This window comes from Magnolia sinica, chromosome 1 (genome assembly GCF_029962835.1).
Source record: "Magnolia sinica isolate HGM2019 chromosome 1, MsV1, whole genome shotgun sequence".
Taxonomy (NCBI): domain Eukaryota; kingdom Viridiplantae; phylum Streptophyta; class Magnoliopsida; order Magnoliales; family Magnoliaceae; genus Magnolia; species Magnolia sinica.
The window spans coordinates 5,498,708-5,524,922 of record NC_080573.1 but is presented as its reverse complement, the minus strand read 5'-3'; the positions used below and the strand labels follow the sequence as shown (position 1 = coordinate 5,524,922).

The following is a 26,215-nucleotide window of genomic DNA, read 5'->3' as shown; positions in this document are numbered from 1 at the left end:
ATTTTAATTTTTTTATGGGTGCATGGTTGTATGATGGAATGGATGTTTATATATGTATGCATGCATTGATGGATGGATGTGTGTCTCTCTGTGTGTTTGTGTATGCACGCATGCATGGATGAATGGTTCATGCACGTATTTGTATGCTTTTTATAGGTGCATGGTTGTACGGAAATGCATGTTTATATATGTATATATGTATGCATGCATATGGGTCCTTACTCTTGCCCCGGTGGAGGGTGTAAAAAAAAATGTATGCATGCATCGATCGTATTGTGCGCGCAACTGCTTTCTTGCATCTTTTTCACTTTTCTTTGATTCTTAAATATGTAAACGTGTATTTTAGCATCTTCTACAATATCAATGGAAATTTTCACAATTTTTTTTTCCATATTTCTCTAATATTTTCTTGAGTCGGTGTTAAATGCTTTTAGACCCCATTAAAGAAAAACTCATTATGTATGCATCTTTGAATTTTTTTATTTTTTATTTTTAATTCCAAAATATGCAAATATGTGCATTTTAAAATCTTTTGAATTTTCATCAAGAAATTTCATAATTTCTTCATGTTTCTCCAATGTTTCCCTTAATTAGCAATATATTTCCAGGTATAGCAATAATTTCAACAACATACATACATTTTCATATCCCCAGCCAGCGATACATGTGACAATCTCGATACAAACGTTGCCTCTGAATAGACATTGGTGGGATTCTCTATTTAACTGGTATCAACAACAACATCATCATCATCTAAGCCTTATCCCAATAACTTAGGGCTCGTTTGATTTTCTAATTTGGTGGTAAATGCAGTGTAAATGCGTAGTGGCACTCTTTCCTGTGTATTTGATTTGACTGCTAACTTTTTGGATGAAAAAATTGAAAAGGTTGCAAAATAATTGTGGGTCCCACAGTGATGCATGTTGCTTATCCACACCGTTCATCCATTATGCCAGCTGAATTTATGGCATGAGCGAAAAAAATGAGGCATATCCAAAGCTCTAGTGGATCACACCACAGGAAAAAGTGAATCGAACACTTACCTTAAAAACTTCTAAGGGCCACTGTTTCTTTTGGTGTGAGCCACTTGAGTGTTGGATCTATGAACAGATATGTCATATACGTCACCGTGAGGTTCAAAAATTTTAACTAGCACTTTTGAACCGGTTTCCAAGGCAGAAATTCCCAAAAATTTCCAAATGGATTAAAGTGTCATAATTACCCATTTAATGGGTATTTACGCTTGCATTGAAAAATCAAAACAGGCCCTTAGGGTTGGCTACATAATCTTATTCTGTCATTCCACCCTACAAGGGCCATACTTTCAGTTAGATCATAGGTCAGTAATTCTTTTCTTATGACCTCCATCCACATACAACAATTACGCTCATTTTGTCTTCTCACCATCAAATTGGAGACATTCATTGGACACTTAAAAGTGAAAAATATCTATAAGGTTTTCTTTCCACAAACAAATGTCCATAGATAAGAGTTTAAGATTGTTCAACTAATCTGATTTTGGTAATATGGCTCCATGACAGTGGGATCCACAATTTAATCAGTTTAATTCGAGTTGATGCATGCCACATTTTACAATTTCCAAGTGCACGTGTATCGATGGTCATTCACAGCCACTGTCAAATAACTCCCATGAAAAAAGGGGGAAACCAACTGGGATTTACTAAAAATAGAAAAATATATAGGGTATGTTTCTCATAGACTTCACAGGAGTATTTCCATCTTTATTGAAAATTTGACGATGAGACGAGCACTTCCTTTGACAGTAATCAAAACCCAGCATAATGTATATTAGAACAATAACATGGAACTCACCAAACACTCGAGGGATTTTAACAACCCCGAATCAATTGACTGTGAAAAAATATATATAAAAGAAATCATTTGAAGCTTCCAAACTGATATTGGCCTAGTTTTGAGAAGCTCACATCTCCTCCCATTCCCATTCCTCCTGCTGGTGGCGGTGTAAACCCTGATCTACCAATACCTGATCCAACGCCCATGGCTCTCCCCCTGTATATCGAAGTTGATGGGCCCTTTTCCTTCTCATCTGTCCCATCACTCAGCCCGCCGACGATACCAATTTCTGCTAGAGATGTCTTCTTGGCTGCGCATTGAATTCAAAGCAAAGACCCAAAAAAAGAAGAAGCTTTCTCAGTAGAACTACAGAAGTCTATGCTACCATTTCCATGAAAGAAAAATCATGGGTTTCTAGGTTACAGACAAAACATCACTCCCCCATTGATTTCAAAACTACAGCCTGTTTGGGTCTTCTCCAGAAGGCAATGGACAAAGTGCCGGAATTCCATAATGAGAATGATATGATAAAAAGTCCTGCACATTATCACCAGATTCTCATATGAGGGCACATTTCATGGACGGTAGCATCTAGATCATCATGCCATCCATGTTTAGAGCATTGCAGAAAGAGGCTCCACTTCCCCAAGATGCACATGGGAGGGTGTCTCTCTGAACTTCATTCTGAGGTATGCCAAAACAGGCCCCTAGTTTATCTACTTATTTTGGGGAAGCATGTCATTGCGAGAAATCAAGTAACTTAAATTGGGGAATAATTGTGATGAGTCCAAGTTGAATATCCACAACTTGATTAACCAAATTGGCAATTTCCATTGTGAGTCATATTTTTCGATGGTTTTAGGAAAAGTTAAAGAGGCAGGTCATTAGTTAAATTAATAGGAATGAGATTCATCAAAGCAATTTGGTTCGTTTCGATGGTTCTATAATTCAAAATGATGTTTCAAACAAACTTATTTTGAACCGGAGCTGGGTCGATGAAATGGAAATTTGCCTATGGAGTGTTGAGTAGAGTGTTGCGCAATTAGGAGGCAACATTGTGCTTCTCTCTCTCTCTTTTTTTTTTTTGGAGAGATAACAAATTCTTTATTAAAAAGAGAAAAGGAAAAAAACACAAACAGAAGGGAGGAGATCAGACCGCTGCAGTAGCGGGGTGATCACCCTTCTAAAGAAAACAAATTACAACCATCTAAGTTAACACAGATAGAGGCCCACTCTACTATATAATGCTGGACTCTGCACCGGACAGACCCTGACGTATTAGTAGGGCTGAAAGTCGGGCAGGTTGGGTCGGGTTGGTGCTCAACCCTAGCCCAACTCAAGGTTCCTATACCTCAACCCTAACCGAACCCAACCCAACCTCAAGTTGGGAATTCTCAACCCGAGCCCAACCCAATCGGGTTCGGTCGGGTTGGCTGGGTTGGTCAGGTAGATATATGCTAATATTTTCATTATTACATTAGTCTACTATATTTTCAATACAAATTTTATTTTTTATACCTATAATTTTATTAATTATATATGTAGTTATTTATCGTAAATTTTTTTTTTCTAAACAAACAAGCTAAAATATAGGACAACTACTCCTTTAAAGTCATATTGTGTATCGAGCAATCTATTTGGAAGAGAGAAATCCGGTGTATCTTGTCAGATTGAGTCATTGGAAATGATGTGGACCAATGAAACCCAACGGCATTAGGATTTCTTGTGCCTTTAACACGGATGATCCGCCCTCAATTATAATTAACTTATAAGGAACTTGTATATTGATCGGGTTCGGGTTGGGTCGGGCAACCCAAGACCTCAACCCGAGCCAACCCAAGTTTTATCAGGTTGGCGTTTGTATGGCCCGAGCCCGAGACCAAACCCGATACATCCTGCCCAAGCCCAACCCAATGTCGGGTCGGTCAAGGGTCGGTCGGGTTGAACCCGCCCAACTTTCAGCCCTACGTATAAGAGATATTGCCCACCAAATGGCCAAGAGGGTCATTCTCCATACTATAGTCTTTTCCTTTCCAAGGGAAGGTCACCGAACAACTGTAAGGTTGCCATCCAAACCCGCTTGAAGAAGGGGCAGGGAATGAATAGGTGATCTACCGATTCTTCGTTAGCCGTTAGCCAAGCAACACAGGCAGACATTTGTGATTATCATTCACCTTTTTTCTTTAGTCATCTACTGTCAGGACCTTCTTCTTACCCACCAACCACCCGAAAACTACTATCTTTGGGGGGACTCTGTACTTCCACACGTGATGTGTCATTGAGTCTACCGAGGGGGAAGGAATACTACAGAGAGAACTGTATAAGGACGTGGTGGAGAACTTTCCCAAATTGTCGAAACTCGAAACTAACCTGTCTTCTCCGGACTGATCTACATTACAATTGCTGATGCACCCCAGAAGAGCCACATATTCTTCTGTCCCCGCTAATGGAGTAACAGTCGACTACTGAAGTGAATCGATTTGGGGCAAGACAAAATATATTAGGAAAACTGTCTTTTAGGGCCACTTGTCCCACCCAAATGTCTTCCCAGAACCGAATGTGCTCTCCCTTCCCAACAAGAAATCCGATTCCTTTAAGGACCTCTTTTTTTGACAGATAAGACATCTTTCCAAAGAGAAGAGGCTCGATAGGCTGAGGAGTCTTTGGTCCACCATCCTCCTGCTGAACTACCATATTTGCACTTGATTAACGTGTTCCAAAGAGTCCCATTTTCTGCCCAACCTCCAGGTCCATTTTCCTAGTAGGGCCCGGTTCATTTGTTTTAGATCTTTGACCCCTGCTCCTAATTAAACATGTTTGCACACCTTTTATTGAACAAGGTGGAATTTTTTCTTCTCCTCTTTCCCATGCCATAGAAAATCTCTTCTCAATCTCTCTAGAGTAGCCAGAATCGAGGCCGGGCATTTGAAGAGCGACATGAAATACGAGGGCAGATTCGATAGCGCTGATTTTATCAACGTGAGCCGACCACCAAGCGATAGATATCTGCATTTCCATCTAGGTAAATACCTTTCGAACCTGTCAATAACTTTGTCTCATAAGAGCTTAGGGGGCTTGCCTATATAGAGGGGGAGGCCAACAAAGGTGTTCGGAAAATTTCCCATGGAGCATTCAAAGAATTCGGCAAACTGTTGAAGCTCATCCTCCTTCATGTTCACTCCAAGCATCTTTGATTTTTCCAAATTGACTTTAAGGCCTAAAGTAGCCTCAAAACATCTGATGATGGTTTGCATGTTGTTGATTTTATCAAAATCTGCCTCACGGAAAAGGAGAGTGTCGTCTGCGAACTGGATGTGGGATATGAAATTGTTCATACTTTTTACTCTGAAGCCGCTAATAATACATTCTTCTTGACCTTTTCTCAACACTCTGGATAGAGCTTCCCCGACGATAAGGAATAAAAACGGAGACAACGGATCTCCTTGCCGAAGGCCTCTCGAACTGCTAAAGAAGCCTTTCGGGGATCCATTGAGAAGGATCGAGAAGAAGGCAGACCGTAAGCATTCTCTAATCCATCCATTCCACTTGGACCCGAAACCCATCCGATGCATCATGTATTGGAGAAAGTCCCAATCTACATGATCATATGCTTTCTCTATATATAGCTTGCAAAGAAGACCCTTAGATCCCGATCTATGACTCGAGTCCAAACATTCATAGGCGATAAGAGCACTATCAATGATTTGCCTTCCCGGGATGAAATCGCTTTGGTTATCTGATATAATGTTACCTAGAACCCCTCTCAATCGTGATACCAAGACTTTAGCCAGAATCTTATATGAACTGCCCAAAAGACTGATCGGCCTAAAATCCTTCAACGAATCTGCCCCCGAAATCTTAGGAATAAGAACAATGAAGGATGCCCCTAGAGTTGTGGATAATCGACCTCTGGCACGAAACTCTGAAAAAAAGGCCATTACATCTTCCTTTATCACTTCCCAAAATGTTTGAAAGAAAGTGATCGGGAATCCATCAAGACCGGGAGCCTTGTCACCTCCCAGGGCATCCACTGCCCCCTTGACTTCTTCAGGCAAGAACTGCGCTTCAAGGCCCCTGGCTTCCACTTCAGAGATACGATCGAACTGGCCAAAGTCTAACTTGGGACGATGCCAACCTTCGTTGTGGAGGAGATCAGAATAAAACCGAACTACCTCTTCCGAGATAATGTGCTTATCCTCTGTGCGAACCCCATTTACCAAAAGACTGTTGATTCTGCTGCTTCTAGCCCGAGCACTGGCGATACTGTGAAAGAACTTAGTATTTTTTGTCTCCTTCTTTGATTCCTTTAGTCCGCGATTTTTGTCTCCAAGAGACTTCATCCTCAAGCACACTAGCTGAGTAGCTTTGAGTAAGCTGAATTCTTCTAAGGCGGGTTTCTGCTGACATCCGAGAATCTTCAGCAATGCAATCAATCGACTACAACTTAGCCAGAATTTGGGAAGTTTCCGATTCCCTTTTCCTTAGCTCATTGCTTTTCCACCCCTTGATCTTCTCCTTGAGCATTCTCAGCTTTGTACATAGCCTGTATCCCGCAAACCCTTCGACATTGAACCATGTCCACCAATCCCTGATCATAATCTGAAAACCTTCGATCTTCAACCAACAAATCTCGAATCTGAATAGCTTTGGCCCCCAATTTTCGTACCCAGCATCTAGGACCAACGGGCTGTGGTCTGAGGTGGCTCTTGGCAAGAGAGATTGGGAGACCATAGGAAAGGCTTAGGCCCACTCAACCGAGATGAGGAAACGATCCAACCTAGCAAGAATCAGAGTTGCCCTACCATTCAACCATGTGTATCTGTAACCTGATAGCGGGAGGTCCACCAATTCTTGATCGTTGATCCATTGTGAGAAAGAGCGCATGGAAGAAGTAACTCTGCCCCCACTAGATTTATTTGCCGCATATCTCGTAACATTGAAGTCACCCCCTATGCACCACGGGCCACTGAATTTGAGCCTGGCATCATTCAATTCTTCCTAGAATGCTTTCCTTTTGTCCTCCTGGTTTGGGCCATAAATTGTTGTAATAAGACAAGTGATATCAGAGGCAATTTCTTTAAGAACAATCGATACTGAAAATGTTCCATTCCAGGTTTGGAGAAGAGACCAAGATGAAGATTTCCACGCCACCAATATTCCTCTAGCATTACCGATAGCATTTAAAGCGACCCACTTCGCATCTTTTTCCTTCCAGAGCGTATTTAACAGAGAATCAGTGAAATTCTGGACCTTGGTTTCCTAAAGGCAGATGACATCTAATTTTCTTCTCCAGCAAATATCATTGATGATCCTTCTTTTATGTTTGGATCCCACCCCTTTAACATTCCAGGAAATAATCTTCATTTAGGAAACTGATCTGCTCGGAGATCCTCCTTTGACGCAATTCCGACGAACTCCGTTGGACGAACTGGGGGTCGTTTGCATACTATGAGGCTTCCTCTTGTTGATCGGCTTGGTGGAGGACCTTTTTGGAATTCTCGAAGCCATTAGTGATCGCCTACGGGCTTTTATGCAGTGAAATAGGGCTACAAAGTCCTCTGGATAGTCGTCGAAAGATAATCCTATGGCCCTTCCCACGTGACCCATCACATCCCTGATCCATTTTTTCTTTTGGATGATGTTAACCAGCTCCGCCCTATGTTCTTCAAAATCCGTCCTAACCAGTTGAGATCTTCCCATATCTTCTGAGACTGTACCCACTTTGATTTGAAGGGGTTCTACTTCTGTGATTTAATCTCCATTATCTTCCTAGAAGAGGGTAATGAGACCTCTATCTGAAAGACCCTCTGTAAAGGACGAGGATAATGGTGACAGGCATGCGGGGGAGATCTCACATGCCAAAAACCAGGAGTGGAAGTCTCTACCACACTTTGAAAGATCATCACCTACCATGATATTGGTGAATGTTTCGCTCGGTTGGTTGGATCGATTGTAGTCGGTAGGGTCCCTTCTCTACGGAGATAGAAAGGGTAAGGAAATCTTGCGATGATATTTCGAACCATTAAAGTCGCAGACATGTGTCTCCATCTCGAACCTCGACGTTTTAGTACCATCATTTCTCTGAATATTGGGAAGTGTGTCTGCAACGTCCGAAGCTTCCACGTCAAACCCGAATCGCGTATTGAGCCTGCTTTTCACCTCCCGAGCCGACACCAAGGATCCGAGCCTACGTTTCGAAATTTGATCCTCTCGAACCTTCCGGCATTTTGAAGTTTGTGCCTTCCAAGCCACCTGGCTCGTATGCTCCCGATCCTGTCTATCCTCCCGATAGCTGACACGCGTCCCTACAAGGCTACCAGGCTCACCATCTACCCCAATGTTTTGACGATCGTTTCGAATCCCGTAACCGGTTGACGTACGTGGGATCATCTCCGCCATTCGTGTACTTAGGGCTAGGATATCTTTCTTCTGCTTCGAACACATGTCGATCGAATAAGGTGATAATCTTTGTAGTGGCTCGATGATATCTATACCGTTCGCAAATGTGCTACTCCCTTCTAGATCGCGACACGTGGCTGTCGAATGGATTGGTGCTCCAGTAGTACACAAACCCTCTGATACACACAGGGAGTGTGCTCCTCCAGAGCATGGAAGACGTGCACCTTCATCTTCAACTCTATCTTCTCTATCTGCACCCGTCGGTGACTCAAACCCTTTGGACCTCCAAATGTCACCCCAACGAGAGATTAGATCATCTTTCCTTTCTTGTTGGATCGGGAGAAGGAGCTTTCTTCCCTCAGCCATAACATGTATGAAGGGTGGAAGTATCTTCCCCTTTTTCCTTCGCACCCTAACTCTGATAACCCCCATCTCCTCTCCAAGCTTTGTTTTAGGATCGATTTCTATGAAACTGCCTAATCGAGAATGACTCAAATAGAGCATCAGAGTTGGAGGCTGATGTAAGGGGGATTAAGCGGGTTCGGTATTTCTTTTCAAGAGATCTCATGGTGGTAGGAGAGTCAAGGAGTGTCGTTTCTTGCATCCACCTCAAGTAAGGCTCCATGGAAGTGATCATTTTTGGTTAAAAGAATCTTGGTGAGGGTTGCAGCTTATCCTTACCGTTTTAGTATTGCTTCCAATTCCAAAGAGGCAAATTCATTGGCAGATGCTCCTGCTAAAGATTGTGTTCTTAAGCCATCTTTGGTAATTAGAGATCGCTCTCCATTGCCTTTACGCAGAGTTATTTCTCTTCCTTTTTTTCTTTCAATAAAACTTGTATGTTGCTTATTTGGAGATCGACCAGGATGCACTTCGAAAACCCATATTTCACCATCCTGGTCGACAAATTTGACACTAAAATGCCGACTCGACAAGAACCAAACCAATTGGTTTTCATCATGTTTACCAGAAAAATAGACTTGAAACCCTCTTTTGTGGAAACCCCCTTTTTGCACAAGTGTGTCCAAGCTGGCCCTTAGGAATATTGGCAAGATAGGATTCATAACGCAGCTCCTAACAGCTGGGATAAGCCTATGATAAAGATGACAACGACGATGATGTAGAAGGCAATGAAGATGACGACAACGATGATGAAGAAGAAGGCAACGAAGATGACAATGACGATGAAGAAGATGGTTATGATGATGGCAATGTTGAAGATGATGATGGCGGCACACTGACGAGGATGATCAAGTAAAACATTGGTTCAATAAGAGAGAGAGGGAATCTTCAATAAAAAGAAGCAAGGCATAAAAATAGCAATGTGATGACCCAGGCCAAACAATGGCCTTTTCCTTTTGCCCTAATCACCCAAACGGTCAACATTCTGCCTCAAACCAAACAGCTGTCTAGTACATTGCACATGGGGCCAGCTCATAGGCACCGATTCCCGACTCCCTGAACATGAATCATGTGTCGACTTGCATGCTCTAGCAACAGCCTAGAGGTGCCACTGCACTTTGCCACCTGCATTTCAAATCCAAAGTTGCTAGGCTTAGAGATACAAGCTGAATATCCATCCTCCCATCTCCATGACCAGTATGTAGCTACAGTGGCTCGCACAATGAACGCTTGGATATTTGTAGATCACAATTGGGAACTAGTAACCTTCAGAGAGAAGCTTGGCAACAGCAACGATACTTTGAAAAATAGACATACACAACATGATTAATTTGCATTTTAAAGTATGATAACATACCATTTTGTTTACAGTTATAGCTTGAGTATGTGGACAAGACAGGTAGCATGTGTCAATTCTTCCACTGTCTGTTCAAATCAAGAGGAAGTGTTCAATGTGAAATTTAGTTCTGGTTTTAGTGGAAAGGCAGCCAAACAATTTTCATAATAGCAAGGGCTTCCAATGTTTTGGATGGTCCAAAAGGGCCAAGTAAATGTTTTGACATTTGATCAGCATGTCTGATATAGTATCCATGTCGGATTACTACTCTTTAAGGATTTCTATTTCCATTTTTTCCTTGTGAAAGTACAGAGAAAATGTTCAGATGTTCTCAGGACCATTTTCCATTAGCTGAGTGCTTCCCATTAGTAGGGTAAAAGCCTTCTGATAATTCCATGTTCTTATGCACAATTAAGAATTCCATCAATGCATCTATCAAGTTCCACTCTCCCCAAAGCATTGTGCCTAATGCATGCAAAACAGTTAGTGCGTGTAATCACAAGGTTCGGATACTTAGAAGGGTAACTTCTCTAACAACCAAAATTTAGGGAGATTTGTTGGTTAGATCCAAATTCGACAAAATCAACCATTTTTAATGAACAACGCAAACAATTCCATATGGTGATAGAGGAAAGTAATGTGATGCAATAATTCAATGATGAAGTAGATCAACTTACGAGCAGTTATATTTAGATCGATCAATCCACGACTCAGCGAATCTGCCCATATCCCAGACTTGACCTGGAAAGTATCCTTCTTGGCTGGGGTCTTAGACTGTGTTGAGATGTTCTGATTTGAGATGCTGAGGCCTTCATTGGCAGAATTTTGTGGTGGTTCTGTGGACACTGGGCCGGTATGAGAAGTGAAGTCACCAAAGAGGTCGGATCCTTCAAAATTGTTGAGAGGCATTGCAGCAAATGGATCAATGTTGTTGGGGTTTGTGGGCTCAGGCTTAGGTGGCTTAGTTTCAGTTGGCAAGGTAGAATCTGGTGCAGCAAAAAAGTCCATTGTTGAAGACGATGCAGCAGGAAAGGCAGACTGAGCAAAGAGATCAACATTAGCCTGCAGAAAGGGCAAGAAGAAATTTTCGCATTGAGGAAAGCATTAAGTTTTTTTTAACTTGAATAAAAAGATGACCAAATCCCTGCTATTTCTCCAAAATGAATAACCACGCAGGTTCATCTTGCACTGCGTGCTCTAGAACATCAACTGCCCGCAACGTCCACTTTTTGGGTGGTGTGTAAGAATTGTGCTAAGGTGTGTAGGGCCATGTTGGCATGTAAGTTGTGTTGACAATCAGGCATGAGAGGGTTTGCCGATTTTTTTTACCAGCCTACTACTCAAGTATGCCCTTTCATGTTTGTGGGTGCTTCACGCATAGAGGTTTGGCTTAGCAAGTGCCCCTCCATGACCTCACTTTGCTTCCAACTCAGGACTGGGGTTCAATATGGGGTGAGACTGTTTTCGTACATGGGCTGTGTCAATGTAAGCTTGTAATGGTCTGTCCCAAGAGCCCAGATAAGAAACGAAGGTTGATGTCTGGTGGGCAGCCAATCGTAAAACTTTTGCCTATCTACCATCGAAAAGCCAACCCCAAATTTCTGTGAGAAAGGCTAAGATGATTTGCAAGTGACAAAAGATACGTAAGAAATACGACACAAAACAGCAAGCTGAGAACACCTTTTTTTTTTTCCTGAAGGGTCAAGCCAAAAACACCTTCATTCTTTTATTCAGAAAATGGCAAGAGATTAAATGGACCCTAAATTAGCCAAAATCTATGATTCATGTCACAGAAACCTAGAAGCAACATCCTCAAAGAAAAAGAAAATCAAGTACCTTGATGAAAACATTCATGATTTTCTAATAGAAAATGCAAGTACGGATAAATAATAAAATTATCACTTGGAAATATGAGGACAAGCAGAGGGAAAGAAAATGCACATCCTGTCCTGGATGTATAATGATCCACCCTCAGACCATCAACAGATGGCAAAATTTTCTCCGATTTTTGCATGATTAATTCAATGATCTCTCATAAAGTAAACAAGCCAAAGTAAAACCAATTTAAGTGGATCAGTCTCCATTCCCACTGGATGGATCTATCCAGTGTGGGATGGATCTATCCAGTGTGCAGAAGCATTCGATGAGCAAGCTAAAGGGCTTCTTGAATCTGAAAGGTGAATGTCTGGTTTCTCCAAAACATCCATTTCCTGAAGGAAATCATGCTAAAAGGGGTGCCAATTTTTTTTTCAAAGTTTCCATAAACCGCTTGAAATGAAATGAATCGGGTTAACCAATCCAATTCTATTGGAGAAGCTGTGAAAAGGAGCTTATAAAACATCCACACTCCAAACTGAGCTCATGCAAAATTCCAACAACTTATTTGGTAGGGCTGTCAATGGGTTGTATTTGGGTTAGATACTAGTGTACCATATCCAGATTCTAGCCCTAACTATGGGAACTGAATGCCCTGTAGGGTTTAGATACAGGTAACATATATGAGGTACATAACCGGTGATGGGGACATCAGAGTATACCAGCGTCGCCATAGGAGAGCCTTAGGCCCTGGCCCAACCCAGCCCACACTTTATCTGGGTGATCACTACTTGGGCCTGGCTCATGGGTCACTTTGAAGACCCCATGTGCATAGGATGAGCATCATGAAGGCCTCAAACTAGGGAGATGCACATGGGCTGCATTATTTGGAGTGCCAGGATAGTTTTTGAGAGTTTTGGTTGAGATCCGACCATTGGATCGCGTCCGATCACATGGTGGCCCACCATGTGATCCAGTCCTTTTTAAGTTTTTAGTGTCCATTTATGTTTTGTTATTTTTCTGCACATTTTGGTTGGTTTGGATTTCTTAATGAGCCCTTACTTTGCTAGATTTTAAAAAGGGGCATGTTGGTCATTTTACTTTTAATGTAAAACTCTATTTAAGCGGGGGAAACGTCCAACCCTAGGGGTAATAAAGAGTACACGTTTGTTTTCTAAAGAGAGGCTTTTCTTTCTTCCATGCGACTTGGAAGTACCCTCCATGAGACTTGGAGCAAGGTGGTGAGATTCCATCTTTTTGTGGGCGTGCGACTTGCTCACGTGTTTATCTTCTGCAAGGTATGGTCTTTCTTTCTCCTTCTACTCCTTTAAAAACACCTCTTTGATCCTATCTAGCCTAAATCCTTCAATCCATTGCGCCCAAAACCTCGACACCCTATGTCCCTGCCTCCCACATAAAACCTACCCTAGACCCTCTCCCAATTTCCTCCCACAACCCTCAATTCTCAAATTACAGATTTATCCCACCCCATATCCCACATGATCTTCATCTCTTCTAAACATAGTTTATGTGGTGAATGAGTATGGTAAATTCTATGTGTGTATGAATCTGCCCGTGAGTATTTTGTTGATATTCGGTGCTAAGGGGTTGTTCTGACAACCTTGACATCCCGCGATTTAATCTTTATATGAACGTGTGCATGTGGGGGTGCTTGCTGAAATTACTGTTTAGTGAACTGTTTTGCTGAAATTATTGTTTAGTGGGCTTGGCCCATAACCTGTATGCTTTGAGTTGTCCTTTGAATAATCTCCTATGAAACACGACATCCACACATGCATCCTACATCAACCGGCTTTGCATGGATTCTGGTATAACATAAGGCCCTATCTAGAAAAGCTGAGAAGAGACTTCTTTTGGTAGCGAGCAACTTCCAATAGAAAATTCCACCTTCCTAGTAAACCTTACAAGGAAGGTGGTGCTGGAATCAGACCACTGGATGCCATGAACGAAGCCTCAGTAGGCATATGGATTTGGAGCTTCAGTAACAAAGAAACCAACCTGTGGAGAACCATTATCAAAGGCAAGTACAAGATATCATCCTTTGGCTGGAGAAAATTAGATTGTCTTCTCTGTATAGAGCATCATCCTTATGGAAATCGGTGCCCCAGATGGAACACAAGGTCTGGGAGGGAATCAGTTTCTCCCTGGGCAGTGGTGATAGAAGCAGCTTTTGGGATGAAATATGGGTTGGGGACCATCCGCTGCATGCTGATTTCCTTAACATCCCTCTGCCCCACCGATAACATCTCGGTTGCAAGCTGTTTTTCTGGCAATGGAGCTCACAGTGTCTGGGTTTCCCCCCTGCAGCCGGATCCTGGACGAGAATGAAGAAGCAGAATTTATTCTGCTTCTGCAGCATTTAGAGGGTATTTCGCCTTCTCCAGGTGCGGCTGACTCTCTGGTTTGGCTGAAAGACCAATCAGTAGCTTTCTCGGTGAAATCTCTGTATTGGTCACCAGAATTCTTCCTTTGTTAGTTTCGGTTTCACAGGCCACATCTGGATGTATGGAGCTCCGCCATAATAGCTGCCTTTGCTTGGCTTGTCGGAAAGAATACAGTGACGACTGTCGACAACTTGCGCCAGAGGAGAATGTTCCCCCGAATGTCTGTCTACTCTGTATGAAAGACGCTGAATCAGTTAATCACAATTTTCATTCTCTACCCATTTGCTTGGAACCTGTGGGATGGTATTCTGAATTTCTTTTCTATTCCCTGGGTGATGCCGTGCACAGTGGAAGGTCTGTTTCTAGCTTGGCACGATGGCATCCCTGTTAGTTCCGCAAAAGGCAAGTGGAAGATGGCTCTACTTGCTGGTCTGTGGACCATTTGGGGAGTGAGAAATGGCTGTTGGTTCAGAAACTCTTCTCGGTCTGTTCAGCCAGCAGTTGATAGGACTTCTCAGGGATTGGGCCCCTGGTTAGGGGTTGTTTCTTTTCTGCGTTTTTTTTTCTTTTTCTTTTTCTGGTTCTTCGCTAGTATTCTTTTTTTCCCATTTTATTTAATATAATTCTCTGCCTTGAAAAAGAAAAAAAACATAAAGCCCTGTCTAGTCTAGTTTTGTGAGCATAAATTAGGAATTGGAATGTGGTTTTGATACGAACTCGAGTCTAGAATCAGGTCCAGATTCAGGTTTGGGTCCGGATGTGGGCTCATTTTCCATAAGGTTTTAAATAATAAAGTATAATTAAATCTAGAATGAAACAAAGGGGAAAAAATAATATATTCCATTAGCTGATGGGTGCCTGACCTGACTAGATGCCTAGTTGGACATGACTTGTTGGTCATGAATGCAGCCTAATTAGTAGTTCAGACTGAGATCTGGATCCAGATCCAATTAAATCTGATCTAATACTTCGGAATAAAAGGACCCAAGTACCCATTGACAGCCCTTTTTTGGGCCTCCAGAAAGCACTCCTAGATTCTTGAATTTGATGTTAATCAAATGCTGGGTATTGCAGTAAGTTCCTGAAAGGACAACAGCACTTCCTCACTTTGACAACACTATCCACATGACAGCTGAAATTGGCTGGTTATTGGTGCTTTGCCTGTGCTTTTTTTGTTTATGGTTTTCATATGACGGACCTTAGAAATATTAATCCCCTGAATAGCTAGAGAAGATAAGAACACAAACACTGCATCATGACACGCTAAAGGTCTCTTTTATGCAGAGGGGAACTAACATCACTATATGAACTCTAAGACAAGTGTGATAAGGAAAATAACCTGAGTATGAGAACCAGAGTGTGCTTCTACATTAGGTGAGGCCGACACAAAAGTTGCATCTGCAAACAGATCGACATCGGTCGAGGCATTGCTGTTTGTGGTAGTATTTTTGGTTGGAACAGGAGCATCCATGAGGTCACCAATCAAACTTTCACCAAATAGATTGACTTGGTTAGATCTTCCAGCAGTTGATCCTGTCAAATCAGCTCAATCAAACAACTTAGAGCGGATAATATTTTTGGACTTTCTTGATTAAGATGGTGCATACAAATCTTGTTCAATAGATACATCAAATCATTGTAATTGGTAAAAGTGCGTTTATACCTAAAATCAAAAAATTGGTTAGTGACATAGAACTCAGCCTACTAACTTAGATTAACCAGACCCAAGTACAGAGTTAAAATTTCAGCTTTACAACTCAGCAGCATCAAATATTTTTTAAATTTGCAGAGCATTTCATTGGCTTAGGAGAGTTGAATTTGAAATCATTGTAATAGGTAAATGGGGGGCTGTTTTATACTGACAACCAAAATATTGGTTAGTGATGTAGAAGTCGGCTGAATAACTCAGGCTAGCCAGACCCAAGCACTGAGTCAAATTTTCAGTTATAAAACTCAGCAGCATCAAATAATTTTAAAATTTGCAGAGCTTTTCATTGGCTTCGGAGAGTTGAACTAAAACTGAAAGATTTGTTTTATTTTATTTTTTGAAGGATAAAATTGAAAGATTGATTTCAAAGTCTTGAGTCCAGATACTTGTCTTTCAGTACTGGGTCTAATTAAAGGTTATAGAGTGGAATAGAGGAAAAGGATTCATGTAGCCAGCCCCAAGTAATTGGGATAAGGCTTAGATGATGATGGTGGTGGTGGTGGTGATGATGGTTCCAAGCAAATAGAAAACCCAGTCAATACCTACTCACAAGTAACTAAAAGGGGCAAATTGCCTCTCGATTGGTCACATGGTAGTCAAGCCAATTAAGAAGGGTAGGACATTCATATTCTCAAACATGTGAGTCCCACTACCTATGTGAACTAATCAAACAGCTATTTGCCATTTCTGAGGCAAAGCAAAATCCTTACCCATTTTTATCTACTAAACCTCAAGATTGTGCTTCCTGTCCTTGATCTCTTTAATTTAGAAATCCATTGAAATTCATATAACTAAGAATCATCAGTAGAAGGTACTGTTCTCTATTTTTTTCTCTCTTTTTTTCAGTGAAAAAGTAGTATGTATAAGCATGGTAGCTAGCTTAAGAAAATTCATTCAAACAAACATTTGTCAAGATTCTTTTCTTTTTTTTTTAAGATAACATCTGTCAAGATTCTTACTTAGGCGTGGATGATATACTATGATGATAGACAGACACAAGAGAAGATCAACGAAAAGTGCACATAAAAGCACTGAATTTTGAGTCAGATGAGGATAACATCCCTGCTCCACGATAGTATATATGCTGAACACTTACCAGCAGTGGACGATGCCCGTGGGTCGAAGTCATCAAAGTCATCCTCAGTATCATTTGGGGGTGCACTTGAGGTTTGAGAAGAAGGGATAGGACCAAAGTTATCATCTTGACCCCTATTACAGGCAAAATACCGGAATTAGGAAAACATTATAGTGTGTTCCTTGATCAAGTTAAAATAGAAACATTAAAAAAAAAAAACGCTAATCAGCACACAAGCACAAGAACATGGCTAAGCCACGTGTCAATTGGTTCACTCTGGGTATGACAATTGAATATCTTGTGAGTTCTGCCTGTCCAATGCATGCTCACAGCCTGTAGTACGGGGCAGCTGGATTTCATGCTTCAAGAAACTGATGATAAGCATACCTGATAGACTACGCATCCTTAAGTCACATTTTACCATGCTCATATTGCGCACCAATAGACTAGGCTAATGCAAAATTTTTCCTATGACCAACTCCACTTCATACGTGCAGGCAGTGTTTTAAATATCAACGATATCTGCCGATATATCCCACGATATATCTTGTATCCCACATGTGCGATACGAAATGCATAGGTAGTGCCGATATATCCCACCTGTTCGATCCAATGAGCATTTTTTTAAAATTTTCAATCCTTTTTTTGGTGTGCTATAAATCACATTAAATCATTGTCAAATTGTTACAAATCTATGATTCTTTATGTTTTCTATGAAAAATCATGAATTTGGAGCTGCGATTTTGAAATTTGAGAGAGTGGGGCAAGTTGCAAAAAATTGAGAAAAATCGAAATTTCTCAATTTCTCGCAAATCAGTTCCAATCTTTGTATCTAGACACAAAATCAAACATGCATGTAACCTGATCTAGTGATTCTTCTTTTGCTTTTGAATGTATTGCTTGTATTACCATACATGTCTTCTTCAGTTTATAAATTATATGACTAGACTTTAAATATACTTGCATCAGTTCGGTTGGACAGTGCATGTATTAGGACCCCATACAAAGGAAAACCCTATTATGTGCACTTTTTTTTTTTTTTTTGTAATGTTTTGATTTCTAAGTGTGTATTGACATCTTTTTCAACAATCCTTAAAGTTTCAATGAAAAATTCAACCAATTTCCCGATGTTCCCATGTTCCCCAACAACAGTGATACATTACGCAATATAACCAATATATCCCATGCGATAACCGATATGTATCCGTATCCCAAGGCTGCGATACATTACCCGATAACGATATTTAAAACATTGCATGCAGGCAACATTATCTCACACAGCACCCAAAATCAACACAACCTCTAGATCTCTTCATATTCACAGAGTTCTAGATTAAATACATCAATAGCTTCCATTGCAGTTTGGCATAGCATCCTTAGGCAAGGGTAAAACATGAAAGGATTGCCACACTTCTATCCAAGATCTGAAAACCACAACATGTCCGAGATGATTGACCAAGACACTCCATGAACAACAGTGCACGGGTAAATACCTGTTGTGGCCTGTTGATCCCTTCTTCAAGTTGCTCCCTTCACTTTCATTGCTAAGGTTGCTTCGTGGTCGAGACTTATCATGACCATCTTTGTTGAAGCCATCTCTGTCGCCATGATTCCAGTCGGTTTCATCACCATATCGGTCTCTCGATTTGTATCCATCCTTGAATGTTTCACCCTCTCTTGCACCACTTAGGCCTCCATAATTGTCATCCCGGTAGAAACTGCTACTACCATGTGAGGCTGAACTTGACTTATTAGTTATTCCATTTGAGGACAGTCCAAAATACCTGAAAAGAGCAGCAACTGTGAATCTCATCCATTGACTACAGACAATTCAAATAAAATATCTATCTAAATGTGGGTTCCACATGCTCACTTATCACGGTTTGCAGCAGCTTTGTTTCTGACTTCTTGTATTTTATCCTTGCTATTCAAAAGGGCCAAAATGGTTTCAACCTTCTTTCGCACATTGATTCCCATATCCTTTCCATTAGGCTCAACATATTCAAAACCTGAGATTGACTTCACAAATAAGAGTAAATCAGGAAAACAAATACAATCAATGTCACTAGAATTGAAAACTGCAGCAATTAGCAAAATATAAAAAAAGCCTTACTGAGATTTGGAAAGTGTGCTCTAGGATGTCATCAACTGCACGTTCAGATCCATTTGCCACTAAATACTCTATTACAGCCAATGCCTGTGAGGGGGAGATGTTTCTCACAGTTGATATACAAGAGATAAACTCTTGAAAAGAATGAAGTCTGAGAAAGGAATAGAAGCTTTGAACTGGACCATTGCATTGATAAATATGGATATCATTCTTTTTTCACATAAAAGAAAATTTTGGTTGCTGATAAAAATTTTGGTTGCTGATAAAAGATAATGATAAAAATAGACATGCAAGACATGGAAAGTGGCACGAAAGAGTAGCCTTACCTTATAAACATGGCGCCAGTTTCGGCCAGTATCAGTCAATCTTGTCCAGAGTACATTCATAACCATCTGGCATTCAGTGCTGAACAGAACAAAAAAAAAAAAAATGACAATAATTCATGTTCATAACATAAGCAGCATGTCATGCCACCCAAGAGGAATGTAAAGCTACATGGTTAAGCGCATGATAGAACTCAAAGAACACAGAAGTTGGAAATTACAATTTTTTGGTGGCCTGTGCAATTTCTGCTAAGGCAGACCCATGAGGACCCCAGGGTTCATTACTGGTTGCATCAAGAACCTGTCAAATGTAAAAATGCCCCCAAATGGGCCAGTCAGTATAGAACAAAGTAACCAAGTGCAACACCACCAAACTTCAAAAGTTTTAGATTTGCTGCCCATGAAAGTTCACCATACCTTCACTAATGCAAATTATGAAACCACATTTGAGCAGTGATGACATTCCACACATCTAACACTCTTAAAAACTCATGAAAAGGTCTATGAACCCACATCTAATACCTAAGCTGAGAACAAACGACTTGACAGTGAATGTGGAACATTGTAATGCTTGAAGAAGAAACAAAGTTGGACGATTGCGAGCAAGTTGTAGTCTGGATCTTTGGGGTGGGCAAATTTGTGGGATGGTTTGCTTTTGATCAGGAGTGTGGTTGGAGAAAGGGGTGGTGAATATGGAAGAAGATCAGACTAGTGAGTTTGCTAGAAGACCAGTAATGCGGGGGCAATTTCACACCGGGTTCGAGTGGGGTGGCCTGTGGGATGCAGGGGCATATTTGGGGAGGGTGGCCCGCATAACCCATGGATTTGGGGCCTGTGTGAGGCGGGTCGCTCATATAGGGCGGAACCCATGGATTTGGGGAGCCCACAAGAGGGCGGAACCCATGGACCTGGAGCCCACAAGGAGGGTTCGGCCAAGGACTTTGTCCATGGATTTGGGGCCTGGGCTATAAGATAAATGGATTAATTCACCATACTCTAACGGTTCGAGCTTTTAGAGCAAATGGTTAATTGTCCTGCATCAAATTGGTATTAGAGCGGAAGGTCTCGTGTTCGAGACTCCTCACCGGGGATGATTAATATGGGAGTGTTTTCACACCGGGTTCGAGTGGGGTGGCACTTGGGGTGGTGGCCCGCATAACCCATGGATTTGGGGCCCACGAGAAGGCAGAACCCATGGACTTGGGGCTCACGAGGAGGGTTCGGCCGGAGACCTAACCCATGGATTTGGGGCCTGGGTTATGAAATAAAGGGATTAATTTGTCATACTCTAATAGTTCGAGCTTTTAGAGTAAGTGGTTAATTGTCCTACATCAACCAGTTACAGTTGTCTCGCCAACAATTTATACAATCAATGAACCAGTGACTAGAAAAGCTTATTTGTGGTCAAAGCTAGAAAAAGTTATCAGATAAAATTTGCCTTAGTGTATCTGTAACAATTTCAATGTGATTCAGTTCTACTCAAGATGGTTTCAGATAGTACTTACAATGAGTGCATTGTTGATGTTTGTGGGCTGTAAATTGTGATGACATTTTTGGTCTGGGTTCTGATACCTTGTCCTTTGCATGCTCAACTAATAAAAGAATCTGGTCATGCATCAATTGGGTCGTTTCCTGGTTACCAAGACTTGGGCTTTTAAGATCATTCATGGTTTCTTTGGATGTAAATTTAGAACTTTTGATCAGTTCAAGAGAAATTAAATTTTGATGCATCTCTGAAAACCTTGCTGTTGAGAATTTTCTCCTGCATCACACACTTCCTTAGTATAGAATTCTGAGGACACCAGAGGGACTGATGCTGAAAAAGAATGTGGTGTAAAAATAGAACACTTCCAGACAATTCTTAAGGCAACATCATACAGCCAAGAAGTTGTGATGAAATCCTCATATGCAACATTATATTGCCAAGAAGTGATCAAATCCTCATGTGAAAAGGCAGGGAAAGAGAAGTTTCATTATGCTTTTCGAGTTAGTTCAGCAGCCTCATAGCACCGAGACAATATGCAGGCTCGTGTACAGATAACGGTCAAGTCAGGCTGACATGTTTCTGGGTTCATGCCTCAATTTTAGGTCCACACCCCAGCCTGGGCCTATTTTCAGGGCAAGGGGCCAATCTGACAACCTTTCTGATTTAAGTCAGGCCTAAGCATGGGTCAGGGTCACTTATGGCAGTTATAGAATGCATTTGTGGGCTGATTTTAAGGCCCATGTGGCAGGCTAAGGCAGCACGCAGGCCCTACAACCGAATGACCAGGATCCAACTAACTCATGAGTTACCACAAGCCACCCGAAGCCTGCAAACTTCTTCTTCTTTTTCTTCTTTTCTTCTTCTTCTTCTTCTTCTTCTTCTTTTTTGTGGGGGGGGGGGGGGGGGGATTGTGAGACTTTCTCACGTATAAGTGAATAAAAAGACTTCACCAACAAAAGGCCAAAACTATCGGCCATCCACATCATCCTATCTGATTCACCTTTAGAAGGATCATAGAGGTGGATGCATTCTAGGAGAGCGGCAAACTTGGCAACCTCATCATCACGGAGGAATCACCTGCAGGGGGGGCCCACAACTTCAACTCGCCATGGTGAGTGAAGCAGTCAGCCACTAGAATGGAAGGATCCAGGGCCAAGCGATAAATCCTAAGAATGTTTTTATTTTTTTATTTTTTATTTTATTTTTATGGAGAAGACCCAGCCCAAACATCTTTCCAAACCAAATTCTACCACCATTTCCCAACGAGAAGCTGACTCCTCCCACAAATGCCGTCTTTGTTGAGGATACCCCTTTTCACAATGCTGGAAGCTCTATAAGCCAACAACTCCCTAGCCCACCATTCCCCATCAAAACAACCATATTTACTTTTAACTACAACCTTCCAAAGTGCATTCTCTTCCTCTCCGAATCTCCATAGCCATTTCCTGAGTAAAGCTAAGTTCGTGGATTTGAGATCCTTGATGCCTACTCCCTCTTCATAAGGTTTGCACACCTCATTCCAACTAACCAAATGAAATTTCTTTTTCTCCTCCACAACTTGTCATAAAAAATCTCGTCTCAGTTTCTCAAGCCTTGACTCTTGAGAGCATTGAAAGCGGACATTTAAAGAGTGACATGAAGTACAAAGGAAGATTAGACAAGGTAGCTTTTATGAGGGTGATGCAGCCTCCAAGCGAAAGGTGTTTTGCCGGCTTGAAATCAAATTGTTTTGCTGGCTTGAAATCAAATTGTTGACCTTGTCCCAAAGGTGTTTTGCCGGCTTGAAATCAAATTGTTGAGAACTTCATCTCAATGCAATTTTTTTTCCAACTTCATCTCAATGCAATTGAAAGGCCATGATCCATTCGTAGTTAGACCTGCGATATGGATAGTCTAGATCCGATATACATGCATGCAAGGTGTAGATTTGGAAGCCATCACCATTTATTGAATTAAAATAACACCATAATTGAGTCGCATTTATTGAATTTTATTTTATTTTTTTAAAACACCATAATTGAGTTGATTCCTGCAACTGCAATTAGGTGAGCACACTTTTGTGATATCTAAGGTCACATGTGACAACACTTCTACAGGATCAAATCCGATCATGATTTGATCATGGCCCACCATATAGATTCTTGAGCCTTCATAATTCCAAAACTTTTGATGATGTCTTCTCAATATATATATATATATATATATGTCACAGGTTTGCTAATCAGGTGGGTGGCCCCAACACATAGATGAAGTGCCCATTAACCCAATGTGCTTACCACGTGGATTGGGCACGCAGTTTACTACTAGCCTAAGTACTAGTGTATTTGCTTTTGTTTGTGTTCCTTCAAGCCTTGTAATGACCAAGATTCTCCGCTTAAAGCCACAATAAAATAAGCAAGCAAAGTATTTTTAGTCCTTCCATTATCATTAGGGTTTTATTCCTTTCGTTTTAGGAATTAAATAGAACTTGTTCAGCGCTTCGTCATTTAGTCTCTGATGCAACCAAATGGCCGCACAAGCCGACTGATAAGATTTGAAGAGAAGGCCCACATCTCACATGTGCAGGCTCCGCACATGTGTACAAGAAACGGACCACATTCCCTTATTAGCCCATCACTACTTTGCTTTTCTTTCAAATCTCTAAACTATGAAATTTCCTCTTTCTTTCATATATTTTTATTAGATAGGGAATAATTTTAGATTGTTCTTATTTATCTTCTTATTTAGGCACTTTCTTAATTACAATGCTTTATTATTTAGGTGTTTCCCTATTTTCTCTTATTTTTAGATTTCATAGCTTTTATTACAAATCGTAAGGTTTGATTATAAATAAGGCCTATGGAATAATAAGACAAGTTGAATGAAATTCTCTTTATGAAGTTTTCTTATTTTCTCTATAGTATTTGGGGGGATCTCTAATTCAAGACTAGAGGACTGTTGAGCTTGCTCAGTCTTGCATTCGTGATCTCTAGCATTCGGCTAGAGGATTGTTGGGTCTTTTCTTGCAATCTCTTTCTTTTCTTATTGATCCATTTGCTTCCCCTTTTGGGTTTGTATCAGTCTCATTATGTCATTTGCAAATAAAAGTTTTCTTTCTCTTTTGAGAAAAATATCCATTCCCTTGCATGTGTTGCATTGAACAGCATGTGCTGCCATCGATCTTAGCTCATTAGCTAGATCTTTTACCATTTAATCGCATTCCAATGATTTCTGGTTGCACCAGTTGCTCTCAGCAGACATCGATCGCATGGCAGATACATGATACACAAATCCAGCCTTTTTTAGAGGTCCACAAATCCAGCTATTGATAGCCTGGATGCACGCACGCAGACACGTCACTATATGTATGCATCCACATATGTAATTTTCATCATACATAGCTAATAATTTAGTTCCACAGCAAGCTGCCTTCAAATTTCAAGAAAAGATCGCCTACCTTCTGCTCGATCTCGGGAACCTTGAGGACTTTCATGTTTACCTCCCTCTTTCTGCAAAAGAGCATCCAAAACCAATCAAGACTGTATTTTCCGACGTTCAAACAATCGCAATCACAAATCTAAGAAAAATACGTCTTTCTCAGAGACTCACATTTCTCGGACCGCTTGATCAACGACTTTCATGAAATCCATAGCTGAAATTACCAGCAGAAGAAACCCGGAAACTAAATCTACAATTGAGAGATGTTTTAATAATCGTCGAGGAGAGATCTACCAGATCTGAAAATATAGCTAGGATCTTGATCGAAAAGAAAATAGTAGATTTGCAACGAAATGTGGGGATTTTGAGAGTACCTGAGGAGGATCAGATCGGGAGATGCAGATTTCAGATCCAGAGAGAGAGAGAGAGAGAGAGAGAGAGAGCAATCAATATAGTGATGAGAGAGAGAGAGGTGGGGACGAGGTGGAGAGTGACGAGAGAGGGAGCACTATGACGCCGTGTAGGAAGTAAGAGAAATCGATTTTTGACGCCTCCTGACGCTTTTCGGTATTTTCAGCTGGCGACGGACACTGGGCCGCCTAACTCCTGAGACGATTGCGTATGCGATATTTTGGGGAATTTTTCCTATGGCCGGCAGCCTTTTCGGCTATGGACCGAGAACTTCGGTCATTTAAACTATTTCTCAAAATCCGTCTATAAATTTCAGCTTTATACGATAAAACGTCTGCTGTTATGTACTTGTATGAATAGGTTAATGTATTTTAGTATTGATCTGACTGCACTCATTTTAATGCACTTGGCAATCTCCCTACCTTACTTTTGATAGTACGTGGGTTAACCTTGTAGTTTGTGAGAAATCCATCCCATCCATATGTATTACCATCATTTTATTTTAAGGTATGCGCCCTAAACTAAGTAAGATCCAAAGCTCAGCATATGCCACGCGATAGCCCCAAGACATTTCTAGAGTGGTCCTCTGTCATAAAATGATCCGGGAAAATATATGGACGGCTTGGATTTGTCATAGTCTATGAATATTTCAACGGCAAGTGTGTTTTATATTCGTTTGGCACACTTGAGCTTGTGTTTTGGTGGTAAAACAAGGAAACGGAGTGGATTTGTCACAGACATCATGAAAATTTATTCGTAATGCACTTGGTGAATTTTTTAAAAAATAATAATAATAATTATCCAAAATTGACATTTGCGGTGGAGATTTTCTTCTTTGTATAATACACTAATCAACTTTTAATGTGTGGCACTTTTTTAAGCCTACCATGATTTGTGTTAGAACCACACCATCTATCCACTTCTCTGTATTATTCTAGAGCGTGATTTCAAAAAATAGGTACATTAAAAGCTCAAATCAACCACAACAAAGAAAGTAGTGGAAATTAAATCACTACCGGTAAAACTTTGATGAGGTCCGCTGCAAAGCTTACTTGACATCTAACCTCTTATGTTTGTAAGGTTAGGTTACACAGTCAGTGATGAAAGTAAAAACACAAAAATCAGCTTCATCAGAGTCTTTTATGGCCTCAAAAAGTTTTCAATGATAGGTACCTAATTCACATTGCTTCTTACGGTGGCTCACTTAAGCCATAAATCTGCCTCGTTTCTTATAATATTTAAAAAATGATATGGAAAAAAAATAAAAATGAACGGTATATAAATCACGTTGGACCCATTGAGCACGGAGGACTGTCCGTCTCTAGCTGGATGCGGGTGGAAGCGATATTGGCAGGTATACCTGGTGTGGGTGGTGTCGTGTGGAAGCAGATTGGCTGGTGTATCACACGCCTGCTGTACACCTGACCAGATACTTGTCGTGCAAAGACGAGGGCCGATGCTCCTCGAGCTCCCAGTTGTACGAACGGTTCAAAAGACATCAAAGATGCATCGT

At 41.0% G+C, this 26,215-nt stretch overlaps 1 protein-coding gene across 3 annotated transcripts; it reads right to left on the bottom strand.

Annotated features, from left to right (window-relative positions):
• Nucleotides 1–1,663: 1,663 nt before the first annotated feature.
• LOC131237544 (clathrin interactor EPSIN 1-like) lies at nucleotides 1,664–24,823 on the bottom strand. 3 transcript variants are annotated; one of them, XM_058235373.1, is made up of 12 exons: nucleotides 24,666–24,823; nucleotides 24,463–24,541; nucleotides 24,311–24,362; nucleotides 19,610–19,689; nucleotides 19,392–19,470; nucleotides 19,069–19,152; nucleotides 18,829–18,974; nucleotides 18,449–18,739; nucleotides 16,977–17,089; nucleotides 15,512–15,705; nucleotides 10,630–10,990; nucleotides 1,664–2,125 (listed from the first exon to the last, which is right to left on the bottom strand). In XM_058235373.1, the coding sequence occupies exons 2-12, from the start codon at nucleotides 24,501–24,503 to the stop codon at nucleotides 1,899–1,901; spliced, it is 1,668 nt and encodes a 555-aa protein (XP_058091356.1). In that variant the 5' UTR covers nucleotides 24,504–24,541; nucleotides 24,666–24,823; the 3' UTR covers nucleotides 1,664–1,898. The 3 variants fall into 3 exon arrangements, with proteins under 3 accessions (XP_058091356.1, XP_058091347.1, XP_058091364.1); XM_058235364.1 differs by having other exon boundaries at nucleotides 10,630–11,014; nucleotides 24,666–24,821; XM_058235381.1 differs by lacking the exons at nucleotides 24,311–24,362; nucleotides 24,463–24,541; nucleotides 24,666–24,823 and having other exon boundaries at nucleotides 10,630–11,014; nucleotides 19,069–19,216; nucleotides 19,610–19,680.
• Nucleotides 24,824–26,215: the final 1,392 nt, after the last annotated feature.

Coding starts and splice junctions, on each gene's coding strand:
- LOC131237544 (XM_058235364.1), bottom strand. CDS start 24,503: ATGGATTTCATGAAAGTCGTTGATCAAGCGGTCCGAGAAAT. Junction 19,690..24,310: donor TTCCCGAGATCGAGCAGAAG/GTAGGCGATCTT, acceptor TACATTTGACAG/GTTCTTGATGCAACCAGTAA. Junction 17,090..18,448: donor GGATCAACAGGCCACAACAG/GTATTTACCCGT, acceptor TGCCTGTAATAG/GGGTCAAGATGATAACTTTG.